Source organism: Dermacentor andersoni, chromosome 6 (genome assembly GCF_023375885.2).
Source record: "Dermacentor andersoni chromosome 6, qqDerAnde1_hic_scaffold, whole genome shotgun sequence".
Taxonomy (NCBI): domain Eukaryota; kingdom Metazoa; phylum Arthropoda; class Arachnida; order Ixodida; family Ixodidae; genus Dermacentor; species Dermacentor andersoni.
The window spans coordinates 127,966,906-127,989,860 of record NC_092819.1 but is presented as its reverse complement, the minus strand read 5'-3'; the positions used below and the strand labels follow the sequence as shown (position 1 = coordinate 127,989,860).

The 22,955-nt window shown below is 44.5% G+C and overlaps 1 protein-coding gene and 1 long non-coding RNA gene across 2 annotated transcripts in view; both read left to right on the top strand.

Annotated features, from left to right (window-relative positions):
- LOC129382735 (uncharacterized) overlaps positions 1 to 22,955 on the top strand; it is a 484,451-nt gene that overhangs the window by 172,531 nt on the left and 288,965 nt on the right. The gene's annotated exons all lie outside the window — the stretch shown is intronic.
- LOC126523535 (glutamate receptor ionotropic, kainate 2-like) overlaps positions 1 to 22,955 on the top strand; it is a 239,018-nt gene that overhangs the window by 90,746 nt on the left and 125,317 nt on the right. Inside the window, exon 2 of the mRNA XM_050172135.3 lies at positions 19,735 to 19,893. Within this exon, the coding sequence (XP_050028092.2) occupies positions 19,735 to 19,893 (159 nt within the window). The remainder of the gene's footprint in view (positions 1 to 19,734; positions 19,894 to 22,955) is intronic.

Sequence of the window (22,955 nt, the reverse complement as noted above, 5' to 3'; positions counted from 1 at the left end):
AAAATTGCATTCATGGGATGAAATGCTGCCTCATTTCTTCAAAAATATTTGATAACTGTCGAGCACCAGGCATTGTAGTTCGCCTCGCTACTCTTCCAAAGCACAATTAGAAATCTACTCTGTGCTCTCACTCTCCCGGGATGTCATGCATCACGAACACACTCTCAAAGCTAATTAACGCGAAACGTACGTGCTAGATAGAATCAGCACTTCATTTCCGTGTTACTTCCACATGCGATGTATTTGTGATGAAGCTGGCCGGCATTATGCGTAACCAAATGAGCATTGTTTAGGGGACTCCCATCCACTTCAGCTACGAACGTGTCGGACCGAGCTCTCGCAGCTAAATGGTCCAGGGAGGCAGGACCCGTTCGCAATTACGCGTCTAATTCCGGGTGCACGTGGACAAACAGGAAGTGAATTATTTAGCAGCCGGTCTACCCTGGCTAACTGGGCCTCAGAGTGTTGCACTCTGGTCGGAAATACACAGAGGCAGAGGAAACGACTGCGTCGCGAAAAAGTTTTATACAGGGAGAGAGCTCCCGAGCTTCCGGAAGATATACCTAGAAAGTGCATTTTTAATCAGTTCTAAGCGCTCTTTCGATCTCTGCTTATTTGAGCTCGTGCTGGGCGGAGCTTATTCGCATGAAGTCCGAGTTGTCAAGGCGCAGATACGCGGAGTCACCCATTATGAAAATTTTGCGGAATTTAGGGAGCTAGGTTACGAGGATTACCGGTTGTGTCCTTTAACTCATACTTGTTCGTGGTAATCACGTTAGTCTGTGTACTGTTTTGAGCACAGTGTTGCTGTATATCAGATTTAGGCGACGCTGAATGACTTCGACATTAAGTTAGGACCGATTTGAAGATCACGCCCATGGATACTAGCAGGTGACGCAGTAGCTTCTGCTCACATAAGAGGAGGAGAACATTGCAGGCTATAGGAAATTTGTACGTCCTAGCGGCTTCTTGCAGAAAAGTCCACTCACGTACAATTCCCGCACTTCTGCACTTATGAACGCCGGTAAGCTTAGATACGTTTCGCATACGACGACGCAAAATTCCACACTGACATTAGCGATCCTTCTTCAAAGTACTTCAAAAATGGCAAGCTGTAATTTACGAAAGCTATGAAAGCAAGCCTCTAGCGTCAGAAACGCACTTTTCACGCATGAATGTCTTGGCCCTCAGTGGGCCAAAACGTGAATGAGCAACTACATTGTGTCAGATATCGAAGGCACAGAGGTTATTTCAACTTAAACAGCACGCCTGATGAACTTTGCAATCGCGTTGCGCTATATGTAGAGGGGAGGGGGATAAAGGGAGAAGGCAGGGATGATAACCAGAAATGCGTCAGGTTTGGCCACCCGGCTCTAGGGGATCGGACAGAGGGAGTAGAAAGATAAGAGAGGGAGAAGAGGGGGAGGAAAGCCGCGGTGAGCTGGCGCACGCATGCGGAGGGCCGGAGCGAGTCAAAGACGTTCACATAGGCCAGTCGCCCTCAAGAAGTGCAAAAGTGTCTTCATAGGTTTGTGGGCCGACTAGCGAAGGGGACGGTCTTCAAGTAGCACCTGCACAGAAACGGCCGATCGGCCAGTCGTCGCAATGCAATAGATGTTTCTCTTTCCGACTGAAATCGATGACGATGGCACAATAAATGTTCGATGTTCTCTTCCACGCCGCAGACGTCGCATGCAGTACTGTCGGTCACTCCAATCATAGTAATGTACGCCTTCGTGAAAGCCACTCCCAACCACAACCGGTATAGAAGCGATGTCTCACGTCGGTGAAGCCCGGGTGGAGGTCGGAGTTGTAGCGAAGGGTTCAGTTCGTACAACCTGGTGTGGCTTACATTTGGGGTGTTCCACTCTGTTAAAAAGAGCTTGCGTGCCAGGTGACGAAGCTGCCTTGCAGCGTCTGTCCTGGAAAGAGGAATGGGAACGATGTGTTGTACTTGATGTGACTCTCGGGCAGCTTTGTATGCTTGATCATTTCCATTGATGCGGCAGTAGCCACGTAGCCACTGGAAAATAATTTCATGGCCTTTCTCTTTGACGTCGTGATGAAGTTTGACGATTTCGTATGTTAGCTGTTCGTGAGCTTCACGTCTGGATATTGACTGCTTGTTGTGTAAAGCCGGTCTCGAGTCGGAAAACACGGCCCGTGTACAAGTCGGTGGCTTCGCTGTCTGTGTCGCTTGACTCGCTCCCACGTTTCTTGGGCGTAGGCCGATCGGGTGGCTGCGCCCCAGGAAAGTACTTGCAAGTTTCTTCGTCTATTGCTGCTACAAGGGAGCGGCAGTTCCCAGACTTTGATAATGTAGAGAATTGTACATTGCGATGGTGGAGGACGCTCACTATTTAGGCATTGGCAATAGGCCCGTGGCGACTGAAGGTGGTGGAGTGTCTGACACGATTGATACTTCGTGAAATTGAACCGTGAATAGTGAAAACCAATTGGTAGGAAAAAAAAGTCCTTTTATTACTTTAGAAAAAGCGTTTCGAGAGACATTGACAGGCTTAAACTAGAACTCTGAAAAGCCTTAGTAACCTCTTCAAAGGCCGATCATAATGTTTCGTACTATTGCTACGCTTTTTGATATTTTCTGTTTTCTACGCGCGGGCTCAACTGTTCGATTTCTTGTTCATTTATACATACATATGCGTTTTAGAGCATGCTTAGGTTGAATTTGTTCACCGTTTCTGTGCTCATTGTTCGAGTGTGCCTATAAATTGGCAATTAAATCTCAGTTCGTGTATTCCATTGTTTTATTCAATCACTTGCTTTGTTTGCGTTAACCCTGATGCGCACATCGCACCAAATGCCCTGGTCAGGCTCACTGCCATGCTGATCAATTCAAGCGCGCATACGGTATGTGCTCCTCATTGTGTGCATGCGAGTGCGTATTTTCTTATGAGCTCATTTATTCACCTCATTCCCTTATATTTATTTGGCAATGAAATGTTGTAGAGAAGGCGACGACGGAAGTTACGAATAATTCCAGTGTCATCTAATAAATCGAATCAAATTAATGGACCAAGATTCATTCGCCCCTTCACGCACTGCAAGTAAGCCAAGAAATGGTAAGGCACCTTTTATTGTCGGAGGCAAGTGTCAGGATGAAGGAAAAATAAAAATCGCACGCAAAGAAAGCGGGGAGATGGTGATCGATGCTGCTGTGAGAAGTAGAGAAAATTATGGCTCGGGCAAATATAGCGTTGTTCCCTCGGAATGGTTGCTTTTTTTTTCTTTTCAGCATTCCTCGACTCCCGTGCGATAATGAGGTAGGCATCCACAGAGGCGGCGCTGAAAAGAGTTGTTTAGTCGCCAATATCTTTTTTTTTTTATTTTGATGTTTGCTCAGCCCTCTGCGTAGAATGGTAAGGCTTCTATGATGGCTTCTATGATGCCGACGTGTCTGCGTAGTATTTTGTTGTAGAGTCTGAAAAGAAAGGGAATGTTTTTGTGATAGAGAAAGGTTCCCGTATGAGGCTGTCCCTGGCGACGCTCAGGTGAGCACACCACCGAGTAGTGGAGGTCGCAGGGCAGAGTAGAATGAAATGATCATGTAAGCAGTGGCATCATCATTATCATTCGTCATTTTTTTGGCAATAAACAGATGAGCCAGACCATCGTTCACGCGCAAGCTACCTTGGCTTTACAAAAGAAAACACTATTTAAGGAATAAGCTCTCGCGAATAATAACCGTAACTATTAATACTGCTCGCCCCAATTATTAGTCCTCTTTCATGGTGGATATTCTTCATTGTATATTTCCACACTACTTACCACTTTCACGTTGAAATGCTGACTTGATTCTTCCAGATGTATTCAAATGAGAGCGAGTTCATCAAGCATCTAATCTTGGCTAAGGTGCTTGGGTGTAACGCAAATGAAACCCGCCGTGGTTGCTTAGTGGCTATGGTGTTGGGCTGCTGAGCACGAGGTCGTGGGATCGAATTGCGGCCGAGGCGGCCGCATTCTGTTGGGGGCGAAACGCGAAAACACCCGTGTACTTAGATTTAGGTGCAGGTTAAAGTACCCCAGGTGGTACAAGTTCCCGGAGTCCCCCCACTACGGCGTGCGTCATAATCAGATCGTGGTTTTCGCACATAAAACGCCATGATTTTTTAAAATTTTGAATAACGCAAATGAAAGAGACAGGACACGTTCAAAGGCGATGATGACAAGCGTTGCCACCAACTGGTCTATTTGGTTATCGACGGCACCATTTCATAGCCGCAATAAACCAGAGGATACAAGCAGAAGTTAGAAGGACAAGAAAAAAATTGAAGTAATAAAAGTGAAAGTCGCATTATCGTGATCACCATGCTCGCGTGCCCACGCTTTCCGAAAACATCGATTCATTGTCAGAAGTAGCCATTGTCAGTTTGCGTATCTGTGTGGTCGTGATTTCAGTTCTGTGTCTGTCATTTGCGTTCCAATAAAGCACAATCAAATGTCACCATCTCGATCTGTTATGCTTCTATGTTTAAGGTTTTGACGTTCCAACAAAGCGGTGATTTTGGCACCAACAAGTACAAAAGTGTAAGTGATGAAAATGTCGGAGAGAAGAAAATGCGCGTAAGTTATGCGCGCCATAGTAAGACTCAATGATTGTCCCTAATCATACACAAGCACATGCGGTGCGCAACATAATGAATACCTCAGTAGTGCGTGATATTGCTTCTGTATGTGGTACCGAATAACCACACAATCTGATTGTAAATTTTTACGCATTTCGTCATTTTTTGAAAACCAGAATATGCGGTATGCAATAAACACCGTACACTGCAATTCGATATTTACTCCTTTGAGGATCCTTAAGGTACAAATTGCTCTATAAATCCCATCATTGCACCTATAAGGGTGTAAGAGTGTGAGTATTGGAAAAAATACTTCTGATGGTGTAAATTGGTTTTACATTGTATCAAATCAAGTTACTTACACTTTTGAATGATTATGCACGACATGCGCTCATGCTCAAGTTACACAGGCAATTGCATATAGTTTCCTATTTCAGCCGCTGACAGTTACAGTTACTACGGCTTTCGAAGTGTTTCTAGACGCTGTCGAAGCCCGTGAGCGTTCTCTGCACTCTAGCAGTGACAAGGTGGGCAGTTGGTGCTGCTACAATGCCATAAAGTTCATGCTTCAGACGACACCTGTATTTGCTAGCCTTGAAGAAATTGAACTCTTCAACTACTCGTTGCTGTTTATTTTTATCTGGAAGCTTTTCTACTTAAAAAGACCTCACTTCGTCACAGTGTATGAGGTAACACATACACTTCCTCCTTGTCCGATTATGTGGTTGCCGTAACAATGAACAAAAGCAAAACGGCTGTCTCTTCAAGGAAATGAGCGAGAGAAAATTGGAGTTGATCTAGCTTGAACAAAAGACTGCTTTTAACTTGGATGACACGAGACGAGGAATGTCGTTCCACCGAATGTCTTCGTTTAGCTTAAATGAAGAGCAGTAACGGCCGCTTTCCGAGGGTGCTGTTCCTTCTTCTCTACAATGACAAAAGGCGCGCGGTGGTGCAATGAAACCGGAAAAGTGTTTCAGGCGGGGAAACCGAGCTTGAGAAGCGCTGGCTCGGGACAAGGGGTGCGAAACTATGTATGTAACTAGCTGCGCTCTCCTTCGGGGGTTACTGTCAGAGGAAAACGAACAGTTGAAACAACTCACGAAGCAAGGAATGCGACGCGAATCGAGAAATGTGGAAGTGGAGATTTTTGCGGTACAGTGTGGAGTGCAAGGGGACGTGAGCGAGAATGTTTGACCAAAGCGACCAACGGCCGTATAGAACTGTGGCGCGCTATGGCGAGGGGGCTTTCTTTCATCTCTCGGCGCACGGGCGAGTCACTCCGCCTGAGTTTGTCGTCTCTCGGTGGTCCTGTTTATTTATCGCTTTCCCCTTTCCTGCTCACTTCGAGTGCGCTGTACCCTCGGCGTATTGCGATGCTCCCTTGAAGAATGTGGAAAGACGGGTTTCCTTTATCATGCCTTCACTTTTGCCAGCTGACTTTTGAAATGCACTTTGATAGTGCGTGTGAAGTTGCTGTTGTGTACAAGAGTGCTTATGTTAGAGCATAAACACACACACACACACACACACACACACGCGCGCACACGCACACACGCACACACGCACACGCACACGCACACACACACACGCACGCACGCAGGACTGAATTTAGAAATTGTAGTTAGTTTAGACGGGTTATCACGCAATTTTATGACTAGGCTGCAGAACTGTGATTTGTAGTTTATTGTTCGGCGTGTTGGGCCATCTTGTTTTGCGTTACAAAAGTGATGTTGTGGACAGAAAAGCAGATCAGAGAGTCGACGTTTATTTCTGAGTTAGACAAGAAAAAATACCTAAGTAGACATGGAACACTGTTAAATACATGTATAGTGATCACTGAATTATCGCAAAGTCATGTCTTCGACAGACATCGCGTGTTTCGGGAGGGCGGATATTTATGAAAGACGACCTCCGATTGGGCCACCCGTCAATGTCACATAGCTCTCCAGATATGAAACGTGCGGCTCAGTCACAGCATGATGATTGCAACTTAATTTGTTAAATTATGTGGTCTTACGTGAAAAAAACACGATCTGATTATGAAGCACACAATGGTGGGACACTGCTGATTAATTTTGACCACCTGAGATTATTTAACGTGCACCTAGATCTAACTACATTTTCAGCATTTCGCCCCCATCAAAATGCTGCCGCCATGGACGTGATTCCATCCCGTGACTTCGTACTCAACAGCGCCACACCAAATCGAATAAACTACCATGGCGGGTGAAGATTTCATTGTTAGTGTGCAAATGATATCAGGCGATGTGAAATTTAACAGGTATGTGTTTTGCTAGATCTTACGCAACAATCTACGGAAACGGAAATTGAATGCAAGAAACGTCTCTCGTCAATGAGAGACGAATAGAGGTAAACCAGACGTAGAATTGCGGTTGAACTTACGGAAGGGGCTAGAAGTAATCCCCCATTTGTGTTAAGCATCATTGCTTAAGTTCCTGCTACTAGTATAATCTTCAAACAAAGCGATAGAACGCGTTATCGCAGGTTCACGATGCACTACCCTCTGAAAAAGTGAAGTGACAACTGCCGAAAAGAAATGCAATATTAATCGCATTTTTTAACGCTAAAAGTTTGTTTCAACCGTGATTATCTGCCCGAAAGACAAATAATATGCCTGTGCTTCCACACTGCCTTGTTAAAATGTATGCAGCAAGTAGTTCTGCGGTGGCTTCCCTATTTGTCTTCATCTCGACGAGGATTCTTGTTTCGTACCGTCTGGCCAAGCAAAGTATTTCTTCTGTACGACGTCCTTCTTATTTAATCCGATCGGTAGACGGGCATTTCCTTTTTGTTTCCCGCGTGAAGGGGCCGGCGAAATGCTGCTCCTTGGAATCCCCGATGAATACGAGGGTTGTGCAGATTACGCGCGCATCCTTAAGATCTCCCTGCATCGTGATTAATGTCAGGATGATATAAATTCGGGAACTATTGTCGCTCTCTTCGAACAACAGCAAATTAGGTAAATTGCCATGTTTCTTTTTCATCTTGTCATTATTAGATGTAATCAAGAAGCACTGCCTTGGCTCGCAAGACACCTGAAACAGCACTACTTTATACACATTCGGCACAATGTAATCATATGTACCTTTTAATATTACTGCGGCAGGCATCCTCGCAGCCGCTGAAATGCCTGGTGATCAAGCTACTCGCTTGAGCCGATTGCTCGCTAAGGTCCTAAATATTGCTCTGACCACCACGAATTTTTCAAGACAGTTACATAAATTCCTAGCAGTCTCTGCCGACTTTTGTGCCCAATGACGCTGGCGATGCGTCGAGTAATAAAGCATTCACTACAGGCACCGCCGGCCCCAGCTGCCGTTCGGCGAGTCTCGACTAGGTGCCGTGTGCAAAGTAGGCGGCCCGCTCTAAATTGGAGCCTCCGGCTCGTGGTAATAACGGTCATTGTACGTGGACGTCCGTTCTGCGATGTCCGAGATTAAGAATAATTTATGGAATTACGCTTCTCCCTCCCAATTTTGTGTATCGCTGATCTCACAGAGCGCGCAACATGGGAAAGCGGCACACGTGCCCGAGCACTTCCGATTGATCGTTCTGTTTCTTTGATTTTTCTTTTATTTTTTGCTCCTGTCGGCTTCAGGTTTTGTGTACCTAATAAGTCGTTTTCTTTCGTTTTCTTTTTGCATTTTTTTTCCATTCCACGCTAGTGACTGAACCGAAAGCTGAAACTCTCGCGACGAAGCGGCAGCACGATTCAGGGTTACGGAAGAGAACGTCCACTAGAAAATATTTGAAATGTTGAACAAACGACGTTCTTATTTTTCTTTTTCTTGAGATGAACCTTCTTATGTGAAGGGTCTGAGAATACCATAACTCAAACAAAAGTTGTTTTCGCCGCCAGTTTGCAACTGCGAGTTGCAGAATTCGGGCACACCTACAAATGTCTCAGCAACACGTAGATAATAACTAAAAGCAAGCGTATACCATGCACTAGGCAAGGCATGTTCATTATAAACTTTTTTATTGTCTTGTTATTGTTTTTTTTCTGCTGGAGTCTTGTGTCCGACGTTCGTCCTGGGTGTGTATGTAGGCGTTTCAATATCACAAAAATTTTTTTTAGTTATGCCATACATTGTCGTCAGCTAAAGGTCGAAGAGGCTTCAAATGTTTTCTGGTGCATAAAAAAATTATTGGGGATGATACAGAATTAGAAAACATCTGTTACGGCAAGAGGTAAGGATTTTTCTTGCATCGAAATTTCAGCAATAGAAATCTTTGAGGTAGACCCCACAGAGCAGTTTTCCGTCCCTCGCAAATGTAGTACGAAGGCTTAGCGGACATCCGAAAAATTTACCGATGCCATGGTCCACTGTCAATAATCTCTAAGCTATGCGCCAAGTATGTTTATTACATCTCTCGCCATAATTAGCGACGCCGTCCGTTTTCTTCTTCTTCATGGCATTACTTGCGGCCCCAACCTGTTGGATAAATATTGTTTTACTTTAAACAAAAGTACAAACCATGCTTGCACAATCGTTGCGTACGTTAATACCGTGCAATGCATGCCGTTATACACCGTGTAATCGCACAGCTCAGCAGCTGACGTTCTCCCTGATAGGTTTGCTCTGACAGAAAGTAATATTACTTAGGAAACATAGAAATGACAGAAAAAGTGAGACTACCTAAACATTGATACTGTTAGCACATTATAAAGAATTGACTGGTTATTTTAGGCGGAAAACCCGTCAGCTCTGAGCGCCCTTACTGTTTCCAATCTACTGACATTAACGTTGTATCTCCAAACAGAAACTTCAGTCTAGATTCCGTCAAAGAAAGTACTGCCGCTATTAAGACAATGAAGCAATACCATCTGAAATTTCATCGATAAAGAAGCTACACCATACACAAATAGCACAGATTCGTGGCATTAGCAAAAATCTCACTGACCTGCCAGCTTGTCTCTCTTTCTCCTTTTAATTATCCTTTTCACACTATTATTCTTGAGTTACAGCTACTTTTTGCCCGGTATACTGCATTAGAGATTGACAAAACCACAGGTTGTATGTAATACCGAATAGTATAGTGGCTTCGTGAGGAAGAACAAGGATGGAGATATCCAACACTCTTGGCCTCAGTCAATTAAGAAGTCCGCGTGTATGCTTTTTATTTGTGTTTCTTTTTTGTGAGCTGGGTGAGCCTGCTCTAAAACTCTGGCACGCCTTCGAGGTCTGGGGTCATCTCAGTCAGAACCTTTTTTAATGGGTCAGTAATTGACGCAGCTTCGTGTCTTCGCAAGCTTTGCAGTGTTTCAATGTCTTAGATTTGTTCTTTTTTAGAACCCCAACAGTGGACGTGGCGAACAGCAGTAAGGCTACCTTTTTAGCAGATTGAACACTACTTTAAAAAATTGGGGGCGGTTTCATTTTAGAAGATCTCTGAATGCGACTCAGTACCAGGATCATTTACGTTGAATCGAGGGCATGTTCTCTATTTTGTTCGCGTTGATTGAGTTTATCGAAAGCTTCCCGTCCGCTTGGCTAATTTTCAGAGAACCGTTTGTCCATCAGCTGATCCAAAATTGTCGGCGTGGGATTCATTTTGCGCATTTTACTTTCACTGCGGTTAAGAGCCCGTAACTGGGCTTGTGGTGGCGTCCGTCTCTCTGTTAGTACGTACTTGCGCCCTTGTCGTCAAGTCATCGTGGTTGTCGTATTTTTCATTCCTCAGCGTCATCACTTTAAAAGTTTTTATGGCATTTCTGCAGTGTTTCTACTGAGACACCCTTGCCCGCGATATAATTTATAACTACCTGGGCGTGGTCGCCATGCATAGGCAAAAAGAAGAATGCTTCGAAAATTGTGACTACGGCCACTTCGATTAGAAGTCTGCGCATGTGCCAATTTGCCCAATCTGCTATTATTCTCAACTCTTGCCTGTGTGGCAATCTGTGGTTGAGGCTCAGATGATCTAATTGTTCACAAATTGCAGAAACTTCGGGACTAGTATAGTGTCTTGGGTGTTACGCTGCATGCAGTCTCTGAAGTTCACGCATGCAGTTTGGACACCCCAACAAGTATGAAGTTGTGTGAACCGCAAGGTCACACACAAAAAAAAAGAAACGATGCGAAGGACATCTCCTGTCGCAGTGAATGAGTTCAGCGGCCAAGCACTCAAGGCAGGCAGCTAATTTTGTTACTTCGCAATTTGCCGCGGCTTTCAATAAAGTATGTCCGCATCTTTTGTGTGAACACATTGAATGCATTGCATTATGGCTTTGGCCGAGTGGTTTTATCATTTTTGAATTAGTCACTGGGACCCTTACCTGAACATTCAATCCATATCGCGTTGCAGAAAAATCCCAGTCAGCGACCGTTATTTTCCGGCGTGCTGTCATAATATCTTCCATAACCGCCGTGGTTGCTCAGTGGCTATGGTGTTAGGCTGCTGAGCACGAGGTCGCGGGATCGAACCCCTGCCGCGGCGGCCGCATTTCCGTGGGGGCAAAATGCGAAAACACCCGTGTAGTTAGATTTAGGTGCACGTTAAAGAACCCCAGGTGATCGAAATTTCCGGAGTCGTCCAGTACGGCGTGCCACATAATCAGAAAATGGTTTTGGCACGTAAAACTTCATAATTTAATATGTTCCATAAGGGGGACGCACGGGAAAACGATAAACAATCGATGCGCAAAACCTGCTTTTGATAGAGTTCTACTCCAATATTATACTGTCCACAAGTAGTGGTTTCAGTACAACTTCTTTCACACACAGTTCTATCACCGTGATTTCATGTCGTTGCATGCCGTGGTCTCACTATGCAAGAAATGGGGAGGAAAAGAAGACAGCCTCACTGAGAAATTTACTACAGATGCAACAGAAAATATAAACATGTGTAAAGTGACGCTTACAAGGCTGAAAGGGTGTTAATCTATCTTGCCATTCAATAACGCAGTCACTTGTTAGAAATTTTAGTCACTTGTGTGAAAAAATAAGCCAGTTGTTAGTCTGCGCTCGTATCGTGTACTTCCTTCTGTCTTTCGTCCGGGTTGCGCTGCCCACCCCTAGGAACAGAATGATGTTTTCTCGTATATGCAAATTGTTCGATGCTGTCTTGTCGGAAGGTCGTGCCTGAGTCGTACTTTACGAATTTGCTGGCGCATTTTCGAGAAATTCGATTAGTTCAATAATGCCTATGCGCCACGCCGAGAACCTGCGTGAGTCGGGATGCATGGTTCGGGATGATATTTCTGATGTACGGAAAACGTCGCCGCCGCCGACACCGACTTCGGAATCTCTGCGTCGCGGGGCCCTTAACGTTGTCGCGTTAAAGGCCGTGTAGGGAAGGGCTTTGCAGCCTGCTTTTTTCTGTTTTCTTTTTCTGCGTATATTGGTGTGCTTCAACATCGGTGCATTAGTCTCCCTCTTTACAACACATGCAATTGCATTGTGTAAGCGAGAAAGACAAAAAGATCAAACAAAGGAAAGTGGAAACAGCTCGTGTTTTAGAAGTTTATGGGCTGAGGTAAAATATTAGGTACTCGCTCTCTTTGCACAGTGCGCAAGGAGTGGTTAACTGCGTTTTCAAGACCATACATTCACCGAAGGGAGTCCGCAGTTAAGCTTTCGTACCTTGGACAGGAATGCAAGGACCGGAAGATGCATGCTTCTCGAGCCTGTCTCGGAAAGTAGTGGCTGAGAAAGCAGATAAAGAGACGCAGCGCGGCTTTGCCAGAAGCGGGCTCGAGGAGCGAAAACGTGCAGCGGTCTAGCCAACGCTTTTGAGCGTCCGTTTTAAAGCGTCAGCGCAGAAATCCTTTCGTTGCTTCTCTGCCCCCTCCTCACTCGCTCCCGTCTCCGTTTTTCCACGCCTCTGCTTCGGTGAGAAAATTGCACGGCACGGCGAATGCGTTGTTCGTTTTCAAACGGCTGTTTCTTTTGTGCGTGAGGCAAGATGCGAGTTTGGCCCGTTTTCGCTCCGCTCAGTTGCGGCGAAACGCCGCGCGGTTTCCGACGCTTCGGCCGTAGTATATACAGTTGCATGCAGTAACGCTAGAAGCTTGTCGGGGCGAGCAGAATGCGCAAATCGCTTGCTGATCACGAAAAACGAAAGCGTTGAGAGCCCCTGAGCTGTGGTTAGCCAGCTGCAGTTCGGAATACAACGCGGTGAAAGATCGAACCCAAATTATCAGCTTTAACATTCCCGATGCTGGATTAACAACCACCATAGTACAATGCGACGAAGTTACGATTCTTTTTCATTGAGGGCTTGGAAATAACGATAACGCGTGTTTAACACAAATGCTACCGTAATATAAGAGAAATGCAAAGCTAACGACGTACTGTGGTGCTCTGTATGGTGGCTGGAACTTTGCGTGTTTGCCGATTTTTATTGTCTTCTGCCGGCATTCCTTTTGCCCGATAAGATATGTTGTGATACCAAAGTAAAAAAAATAAATAAATTTTTCGTGCGGAAATGCCCGACAAACACACAAAAAACAAAGCTAATAAGCTTTCTCTTAGATCAAAAGGGCCTCAAAGGAGCATCAGAGGACTTCAAAAGAGAATAGGGGCCCGTATTTTATTCTCATACAGATTTTTGTTGTCTGCGCTTTCTTTTTTGTCAGTATAGAGCGAGGTGACGTGTCCGAAATCCGAGATTTTGAAGGCAACCAATCCGACTTCTTCGCACGGTGCGGTGCACAAAATTTCTCTGTTGCGTAAGCCCCCCTTCCTACCCCCCTACCCCCCTTTCCGGACAGAAAAATAAAGTGTAAGCGAACAGAGAAACGTCGTTTTCCTGCGATCAGCGGGTGTGCGAGGCAGCTTTCGTGGGCTGAGTGAGCCCGGTTGTGGAGAACAAAGCGTTGACCCAGCGCAAGCCGACAAGACGGATTGTCGGTGGACGGGAGGAAGGTAGAAGCGGGAGGGGGGGGGGGGGATACAGAGACCGAATTGCTGCCTTTCCCGAGATCCGTCACAGTCAAATACTTTTGTTTTTCGGAAAGATTCTCAGGAAACAAAAATGTAGGGGCATCAAAATCACAAATTCTTTGCCGAAATGGAACAGAGTATCGTCGCCCTTTCGTTAGGGCGGATAAACATGTAAATTCGCGGCACTTCCTTTATGCGTTAGACTTAGCGAAAGAATTCGTAGCATTCTTTGTTTTGTTTTCTTATTCGGGTCGAGGAGAGAGAAGCTTATAGTAAAAAAGTAAAATTTTGCCAGGCTGTTATTTCTTTTCAAGGTTACCTGTAACGGGAATGTGTTGACTTTCCTCATAATGGACAACGTAAAGTTGCTTTGCCGGTAAAAAAAACAACAACATAAATATTCAGAAAAACAGACAGCCACCTGAAACAAGATGTTTCAAAGCTCTCGTTTCAAACACTGAAAATTTTAGTGTGGTTTGTGATACAGAAAGCTGGAAGTGCTAACACGCACATAACTGAGACCTGAATGGACAACACAAATTCCGAAAGTCGGCGTTAGTGAGGCTACAGTGTTGTCATTTTCATTACTACTTTTGTCCGTGAAAGCATTCTAACCTTTATGTAACGTTTTAATCGCTACCAAATTGCTCAACATCCTGTCGTTCTAAGTTTCAGTGTGATACTTGTGTAGCAGTAGGAAAAAAAATAAAGAAAAGCGAAGAAAGCTCGTGTTTAGCTTAAAAATGTTTACTTTAGCTTTAAAGCCAAGGTTAAACCGTTGTACAGTAAGTACAGCCTACGTGAAGCCAATCGCATGCGCTGGACTTCAATTGCACATACCTTTTGCTCATGCAAATTCCTTTCGACGTGGTTTCACAAAATCACTCTTTTTGATTTCAATGGTAGCCTCAATCAATTTTATGATGCTTATAAATGATAAGTTTCCTGCTATTTGCTGGATAAAAGGGTGGTACAAGCACCCTTCTGTAACAAACTGGTTTAAATTTACAGTCAGTAAGAAGTCTGAATAGGCATTGATTTAAAGCACGTCAGTACATTGAAAGTAGGTTAAAAGAAAACCTCTTTTACGCAAGTTCAACTATAAGTTTAAAATTGTCGACTAGCAAATATAGAATTCGGGCTGGTCCGGGATATATCATCCACGTTACGGGATCATCGACACACACACAAAAAAAAAACAAGCTCTCCTATAATCCCTGCTTGTTTATATTTTATTCGAAATAGTACCATGGTATCATGAAGGAAACGTTATCTGATGGCATCAGTGTAAGTACGCTACGTAAATTATGGTGGTGTGCACAATCCAGTAAATTGTCAGCTAATTATCCGTACAGATGGACCATCTATTGTTTGAACAGCACCTTGACGGCGTTCAATAGCTATGCTTTGAACGAAGACACATCAGTCCTGAGCAAACGAAATGTTTAGGTTACGTTAGAGACGTTACAAATCTAAGCCAGAAATTGTTTGTGCCACTTACGCAACATAGCAATCGAGGCTGAATGAACCAAGGACATCTGACTGAGTCATTTCTCTGATCATAAATGTTTAATTAGGCTAGAAGCAGTATAGATTACCGTGCACTGGTGCCTACGTTTCCGAACGGCATTCAGAAAACATGAACCAACGCCCGTGATTGCTACTGCATGCTTGTCGCTAGGGCAATGCAACATTACAAGCAACTTAATCTAACCCAATCAATGTCATGTCATTTCGGTGCGACTGATAGGCTCTAGGAATAACTGCGTCAAGGTTATGTAGATATCTCGAGGCAATGCCGTTTTCGCAACGGAAGACTGCATGTGCGCTGCTTTATTGCCTTGTGCGGATTTTTTTTTTTTAATTCTAAATGCTGAGAAAATTCAGAAAAGCTTGATCAAACATGGTTACAGCGCTATAGAAACGAAGAACCTAAACGCACGCTGCTCAGGTAATGATCTGGACATGGAATGGCTTCACTGCACCAATGATGTGCTTTCGATGTGAGCGTGCCTTGCTTGCGTGCTAGCTTTGGTTCTGTAAAGTCATTTCGTGCAGTAAAGCCATTTGGCGCAGTAAAGCCATTTAGTGCAGTAAAGCCATTTGGTGCAGTAAGCGCTGTAGTGTGTGTTGCCGCTATAGCGATTTTGTCACTAAATTTAGCGGCTTTTCGGTGTGAAAAAGATTGAACCTATTATTGACAAATGATTGTTTAGTTATCGACCAGCGATCTTTTTGACACGTCACCGAATAATTGACGGCATTTCGGCGGCTTGGAAGTTTGCAAACTTGCTTAAAAAACTTCGAGGGCATTTAAGTTTCACCTTTAAGAGTAGAACGCGATAGCATTCGGATATCTCTGACTGCTTCTTACGCTTCCCCGCAACTGCAGCTTATGTAACCGTAATGCTTACCGCTAAAAGCTGGCGGCGAACGCTTTACACGAAGGCGGGCTTTCTGGTAGAAACGCGGCCTCTTGCGTGGCGCGATCCAGGGGGTTGTGTACAGCTTGTGTAAACTTACGTCATTTTCATGTTTCTGTTATTGTTTCACACTTTTAATATTTAAGTCTCAGACTATTTGACATAAAAGGCATGCGCTGTCCGCGTTTTCTTTCATGACATTTGTTTGTGAGCTGTCATTCACAAAATGCCGAGGAAGAACTTTGTCAGGAATGTAAGACAAAGTATGAGCAACTTTTGGGATTGCATGGTGGGGCAATATGACTCGCATATATATATATATATACCTTATGCAATACAGCGAGACGTGACATATACGCATGCCTACATATGTACGGAAATTTTCGCTCGCGGATAACTGTGCCAACTCTGACACTGGAGTTTCTGCGACACGCGTCCTTAACGCTGTCGTGTTAAAACAACTTTGTAAACTGCGCTTTACATTCCAAGGCTACAAAACGATGGTAGCAATGGGCTGTACGGCCGCGTCGGCTGTGTGGCTATGGTAGTCAATCGTGGACTACACGCACGGAGGCCGTATACATTGCTGTTAATTACTCTCAAGCAAACAGGCACAGAGAGTGCAGTTTTTTCTATGCTTCTAAAAATCATTAGAATGGGTTTTAATTAATGCTGCAAGTGCTGAAGCTTTCCTAAGTACGTTCGATAGGTGGATGTCCGCGATTTCCGCAGTATATTAAATTACGAACATTTATTCCAATAACATTAATGCTGAGGTATAGAACGCAGGATAGATCACAAGTATAAAGGTGTAGTTATCGGAGCGCCTGGGCTCGTTCACAAGAATATCAACGCACCACATCCGTTTCTCATGGCTGTAGAACAACGCACTGCTGCAAGAAACTTTCAAGCTCTGCAAGGGTTGTCACGTAGCATTTGACCTGTATAAGGGTCACGCAAGTGAACAGCATGACCAAGGTCATGTAGCATAATTAAGTTATATTTTTGCCAGCGCCAAAAACTACAACATTTGCAAGCATAACATGGAGCAAGTGCGTCTTTGTGCTAGAAAGGTCAGGTGACCGTTCCCCTTTTGAACCGTGCTAAACTCGTAATCTTAAAATCTCATGGCGAACACAGAAATTTGGCTGTTATCATGCATTGCCTTTAAACGCATTAGTAATGTATGATTCCTCTATACCCTGTTATTAAATTCCCTGTTTATTTCGCACTTTTACTGACACTAGAAGAACATGAATGGTTTTGTTACATACACTATGCCGTTTAGCCTACTTTACAGGGTTCTGAAAACGCCTAAATGAAATAAAATTCGCTCAACACTTTCAGTGAAAGTCTTGGCAAGATTTGAGAAAAATTTTGCAACAGGTAGACCAATGTGTGTAATCTAAAAGATATGCACTAAAATGGCAGTAAAAGTCATTACGCCCTGGTATACGGAGTAAATAACTTGGTCGCAGGTGCACCTCTGAAGAAGTCATTCAGACTCGTCTGAGCAATAATCTGTGCCGGCGACGTGCACTTACGATGTCACAGTGCAGTTTAGTAGTCGCCGTGGTGGTGAGTTCAATGTGTCTCAGTTTGCGCTGCTGCTGCACCAAGAAACTAATCCATAAAACACCATTTGGTATACACGTGGAAGTCGACCGTTTCGGCGAGGCTACCGCTGAGCTGCACTCATACAGTTGCCATATATAAAATTTCTCGCTTGTGTCTTCGCGGTACAGGTTAAACATCTGGATTGCACCTCACGTAAACGGCTTCTATAAAAGAGCAACATATTCGGCGCAGCCACCGGGGTTTAGCAGAGATTTCTTTTCTTGTCGATACTTTCTGGAGTGTCTTCCTTTCTGACGAACATATGCATTAATTCAGTTCCTAAACATTATGATATCTGCTTTATTTTTTTTTTCTCTTTCGCGTCTCTCGTTCCTGTTGGCACAACAACGAACAAGCGGAATCTCTGGAGTGCACTCTATCTTGGAAAACAACCGCAACAACCCGGCCGGTTTCCCAGCCCCGAGAATGACGGATGGTCCCCGGGGTAGGCTTTGTCGCGGTCGCCGCCGCCACTTGTGGACAGTTTCGCCTCTGCAGTTTGGGGACCCGATGAATAAGTGCTGCGAGAAAGTTGAAAAATCTACGCATAGAAAGGAGGCAAGGCAAAACGCTGTAAGCGCAGGCCTGCTCTAACGGAGCAGCAACTTGAGGCGGATAGCGACACACGCCGAAACATAGATAGAGAAGCGAAAAGAAATATGTATAGTGATGAAAAAGGGGGATTTAGAAGAAGCTGCGGACGCCAGTGAAAGGATAGCAAACGAGCCCAAAGGCACACAGGAGTGACGTCACGTCGGTCCCGCACGAACGGGCAACGCCGAAAATAAGTTTTTCGTCGGAGCATTGGCGCTATAGCCTATATTCTGGCCACGCCTTCTGAACGCGCGAAGAATGAGACGTACGTGGAACGTGACACGCAGTCCCGGAACGCAATTAATTCTCGCATGCGGGCTCCCAGACAAGGCGCGTTGGAGAGCCGACAGGGAGGCGCTGGCGGTCATGTATTACTCATGCAGGTGGTAGAGCGCAAAGACAGAAGGATGGTTTGCTGACCTTCTCGCTTCAAATGCTCGGCACCATCTCTTGTTGTTGTTGTTGCTCTGCTCCTTTCCGTCTTCGTCACCGTCCTTATTGTTGTGGTCATTATTGTATTTGTTATTGTTGTTTTCTGGTGTGATACGACTTATATGCGTCGGCTTTCTTTTTTTTTTCTTTATTGTCTTGAAACCAGCATCTTCAAGGTTGCAGGAAAGCCTAATTCAATCCAACTGACGGGCATTTTGGTATTTCTCTAGCCCGACAGTCTTGCATTACATAACTAAAGCTTACACTTGCAGAGACTCGGTTGGCTTTACAACTCAAAGCGATAAGTCGCTAACTCGAACCTCTCGTAGGCATTATATATTTATTGATTTTTCCGAACAATATTTTTCCTCCACCTGCTTGACATTATAGAACTAATTATGTTTACATATTGTTTTATGCTTTGAACATTCGTTCGCATTACGAAGTGCAATCAACCTGCAGCTACAATATTGCACGTTATGATGGAGCCATTTATCAGGAACTGGCTCGCCTAGTTCTCCTTAAAATTTGGGAATTTCCTTTAAATATTTAGTGTTTGTGAAAGCGAACAAGTTGAATGCACAGTACCATAAATAAAGCAGATCGGATAGAAAAAGTGCGTACGTATGCCGAGTATACAACATATTATGTTGGATGATGGCTCTGTAGCGAGCATAATGCGCTAACTATCGGCCACGAGCACATGCTTAAATGAAGAAATCATGTGCACACTCCGGGTACTGCGGGAATCTGTCTCAGCGAAATTCACTCGTCCATTATGCGTTCGCGGTCACACGAGTGACCTAGCACGATACCAACCCTGGCACGCACGCAGCCTCCATTCCCACCACGTGACCTCATGACGTAATCACTAGCGTCGATCAGTCGGCGCGCGTTACAGCTTGTTCACCCACATTCCTTCTCTATGCGCCACACCCCCCTTTTGCCTGAACGCAACCACCGCCGCTAAAGCAACTGAACGCGTTCGACGATAATAAAGAAGCTCTGGTTTATGTAAAATTGCCCCAAATTTAAAAAAAAAAGGCATGCGATCAACTGCGCTGTATGAGTCCTGCCGGCTAGGTTAAAATGACGTAGAAATGGGGCAGCGCTCGTTTCCTGCTAGTCATCTAGCTCACCATGTTTTGCGCACGGCTGCTTTCGTTGCAGGAGCCATTTTCGAGGACGGCGAGCGTGATTCGGAAACTGCGTTCCGCAGCGCGGTCGACCTGGTGAACAACGACCCCGCCCACGCGCTGACAAGGTTCCGGCTGGCCGGAGTCGTCCAGAGGATACCGTCCCACGATGCGTTCCACGCTCGGAAAGCAGGTTTGCTGCTCCTTCTGTCTCGATTGCCGACGTTCATTGTTACGAAAGAGGATATTCCGAGAAGTTACTCAAGACACGATGTACACTTAAATGTAAGTTTACGTCATAAAAGTAAGAGTTTTCCGGTTCCAGGTGGGTGCTCAAGTTTATCACAGAGCACCTCTAGAATTTGCGACACACTTTTCTCTAAAACTCCTTCTATCGCGCTTTCACTGAAACCTATTACCGGAACTGCTGCCGAAAACTGTTTCCGGAAACTATTTCCGAAACTATGCCCCAGACTGCGGCAAATCACGATTATTTATTGCTTGCTTTATTTTGCGCGCAAGGGTAACAACTGTCTCGGTCAGCATTTGAATACTCTCATGGTCGCACATGGTTCCTTCAGCGCAATTCAAAATTATTTGACAGCCCTGCGACGTAACATGTTTTCGTTTCTTCGTAGCATTCGGCCCCTTGAATGTGCTCCACGCGTCGTGATTCTACGTGTTTAACTTCATTTGAGAGGTATTATGGAAGTTTCCTTTCACAAGCAGTTAACTGCAGTCATTCTACGCATATTAAGCTTTTGAGGCGGAAAGATATCCGTGCCTTTTCACGTTGTGCTCATTTGCATTGCAAAGGAGAGAGCATGGCACACGCGAGCAGACTTTGATACCACATGCCTTCTGGAGAAATGCTCGATGCGATTATAAAAAGAAGCGGTCATTTGAGCCGTCTGCTCTTTTTCGCAATTACCCGATAAGAGAGGGGCGGAAGGGAAATCATCCTCCCAATCTGGGGGATTATTTCTTTCGGCAATACTCGGAGCCTAGGGATGACAGCCGTGATGTTTGCAAGGCGACATCGGTGCTTGAAAATGAAACAGTTTCGAGATTTCAAAAGCGCTTAACCACGGACGAGAAATCTCATTGGTGTATTAGAAGAAAATAACATGAACACGTTTTGCGTGACAGGAAACTTCAGCTCCTGACAAATAGAAATGAGATGTTAACAGCATTTCTCCCAGTCGACATAAGATGGAACAAAGACGGCCACAGGTATTAGGACAGTATGAATAAATGGCATGCATACAGTCAAATGTTCCTTTTTCGATTATTTACTAATTTGTGTTTGTGTATATCAGACTCGGAGTAAACGTGTGTGCTTTCTCAGAGAGAGGTGATTTGTGGACTATGAATTATTTTTCCTCATTTACAAACATGTGTCTTGCTAGTAGGCTTTATAAGTGGGCACTGAAGGTACAGTTAGAATGCAGTGAAGGCGATTGCGTCTACATAAGGATTCCCGATTCATGCTCGTCTGGCAGTGAAGCGTAAAGAGAGACGTCACTCATGGGCGGCATATAACTCTCATTTTGGTGGATAAAGGTCACCAGAATTCACTACATTTCATAAATTAGCGGCATCACTTCTCTTTTCATATCTGAATCCCTTTATGCACTTCTCGGTCGACAGGCCTCGTGTGTCGCATTAGGAACACTCGTCTGACTCCTTCATTTCAAAAGATAATTAATCTCGTTCGCTTAATGGTGAATTAGCTACCTGCAATCATGTTAGAACGGTTGCCTTTTGCGGTTAAAGACACCCCGATAAAATCGCTTAGTGATCGCATTCTTCCTATTTCAGCCAACTTAAAGCGCATTTTCTGAAACACCGTGGGTGGTATTTAAGGCGAACCTTTCTTTGCCGTACCTTTCATCGTTTCGCCTTGGGCGGTCAGTTTCTCACTCATTGGGTTCTCATCGATTAGATTGTTTTTCATTCTTAAAAAATTGAAAAAAAAGAAAGGAAATGCGTCTGGCGACGGGATTCAAACCTCGACGCCCCATCACAGCAGGCCGATGCGCTAAGCGCCCTCCAAGGGCCCTTTCTCTCTCTCTCTCTTTTTTTTTTTTTTACTTCTTTCAAGGTAGGCCACGATTGCGCGTTAACTTCTATCGGGCCAACGGCGACTTGCTCTTGCAGTTGATGGCACGTGCTGATGATGAATACGATTTTCATACTTTCATACTATGGCACATGGATCGGCCAAGAAGCGGCTGGTTCAATTAAAGTAAAAAGGAGTTGTAAAATTTGTGATACGGGTGCCCTAGAACACATGTGCGCGTGCAAGTTTCCTTTACGCGAAAAAGACAGGAATCTAAATGGGGAAATTTTATTGCATTTCATTAAACGCTTCACGAAAACTTCACTTCACATGCAACCGAAATTGTGCGTCTTACATGCGCAACGTTTCTATTATTATTATTATTATTATTATTATTATTATTATTATTATTATTATTATTATTATTATTATTATTATTATTATTATCAATACACTAGTCGTTTCACGCAATTTGAGCCTGCGTTTAAGAATATAGTGTTACACCTTACACAAACGGGATTGACGGCAAATTCTTCATAGTAATTTTTAGTTATTCATAGTATATTTTGAAGTTCTATCAGTGAGCGAAGTAGTAACGTTTTATGTGCAAGACTTTATATAGTCATCCTGTTGTAGCGCACGACCAGATGCACCTTATGATGTTGCATTCAGGACATTATTTCTAACGGCGAACAAAATGTCAAAGAGAGAGATGCCTTAACTTTGTGTCAGAGTGAACACTAGAAAAAAAGTATGGGTACGCTGTATGAGAGACACGGCCACAGTGGGGTGGCCGTGTCTTGTGCGTGCTACAAGTGATATATTGGGACTGGAAAGGACGTAACCAAGGGCCGCATAACGTAAAACTATTCCAATATGTTTTTATTCCGATCTCCTGACGTCACATTTGCGTAACCGCCGACGCAAGCATCGGGCGGTCACCGGCAGGGTTGTCTGAAAAGAATAAACAAATGCTCCTCTCGTTCATAGCAGGTCACTTTTGTTGCTTGAAAAACGAATAACATTGCCGGCACTGAGCGGCTTGTCTTATCTAATTGGCTCACAAGAGGCGAGTAGCATGCTCAAGTGGATAGGGATTCGATGGGGCCGAGCCAGTGCACTGAATATCGATAACCAGATGAAGAGGGTGATGCGGGCATCTGCGATTGGTCCGCTTTCTCTTACTTAGCTTG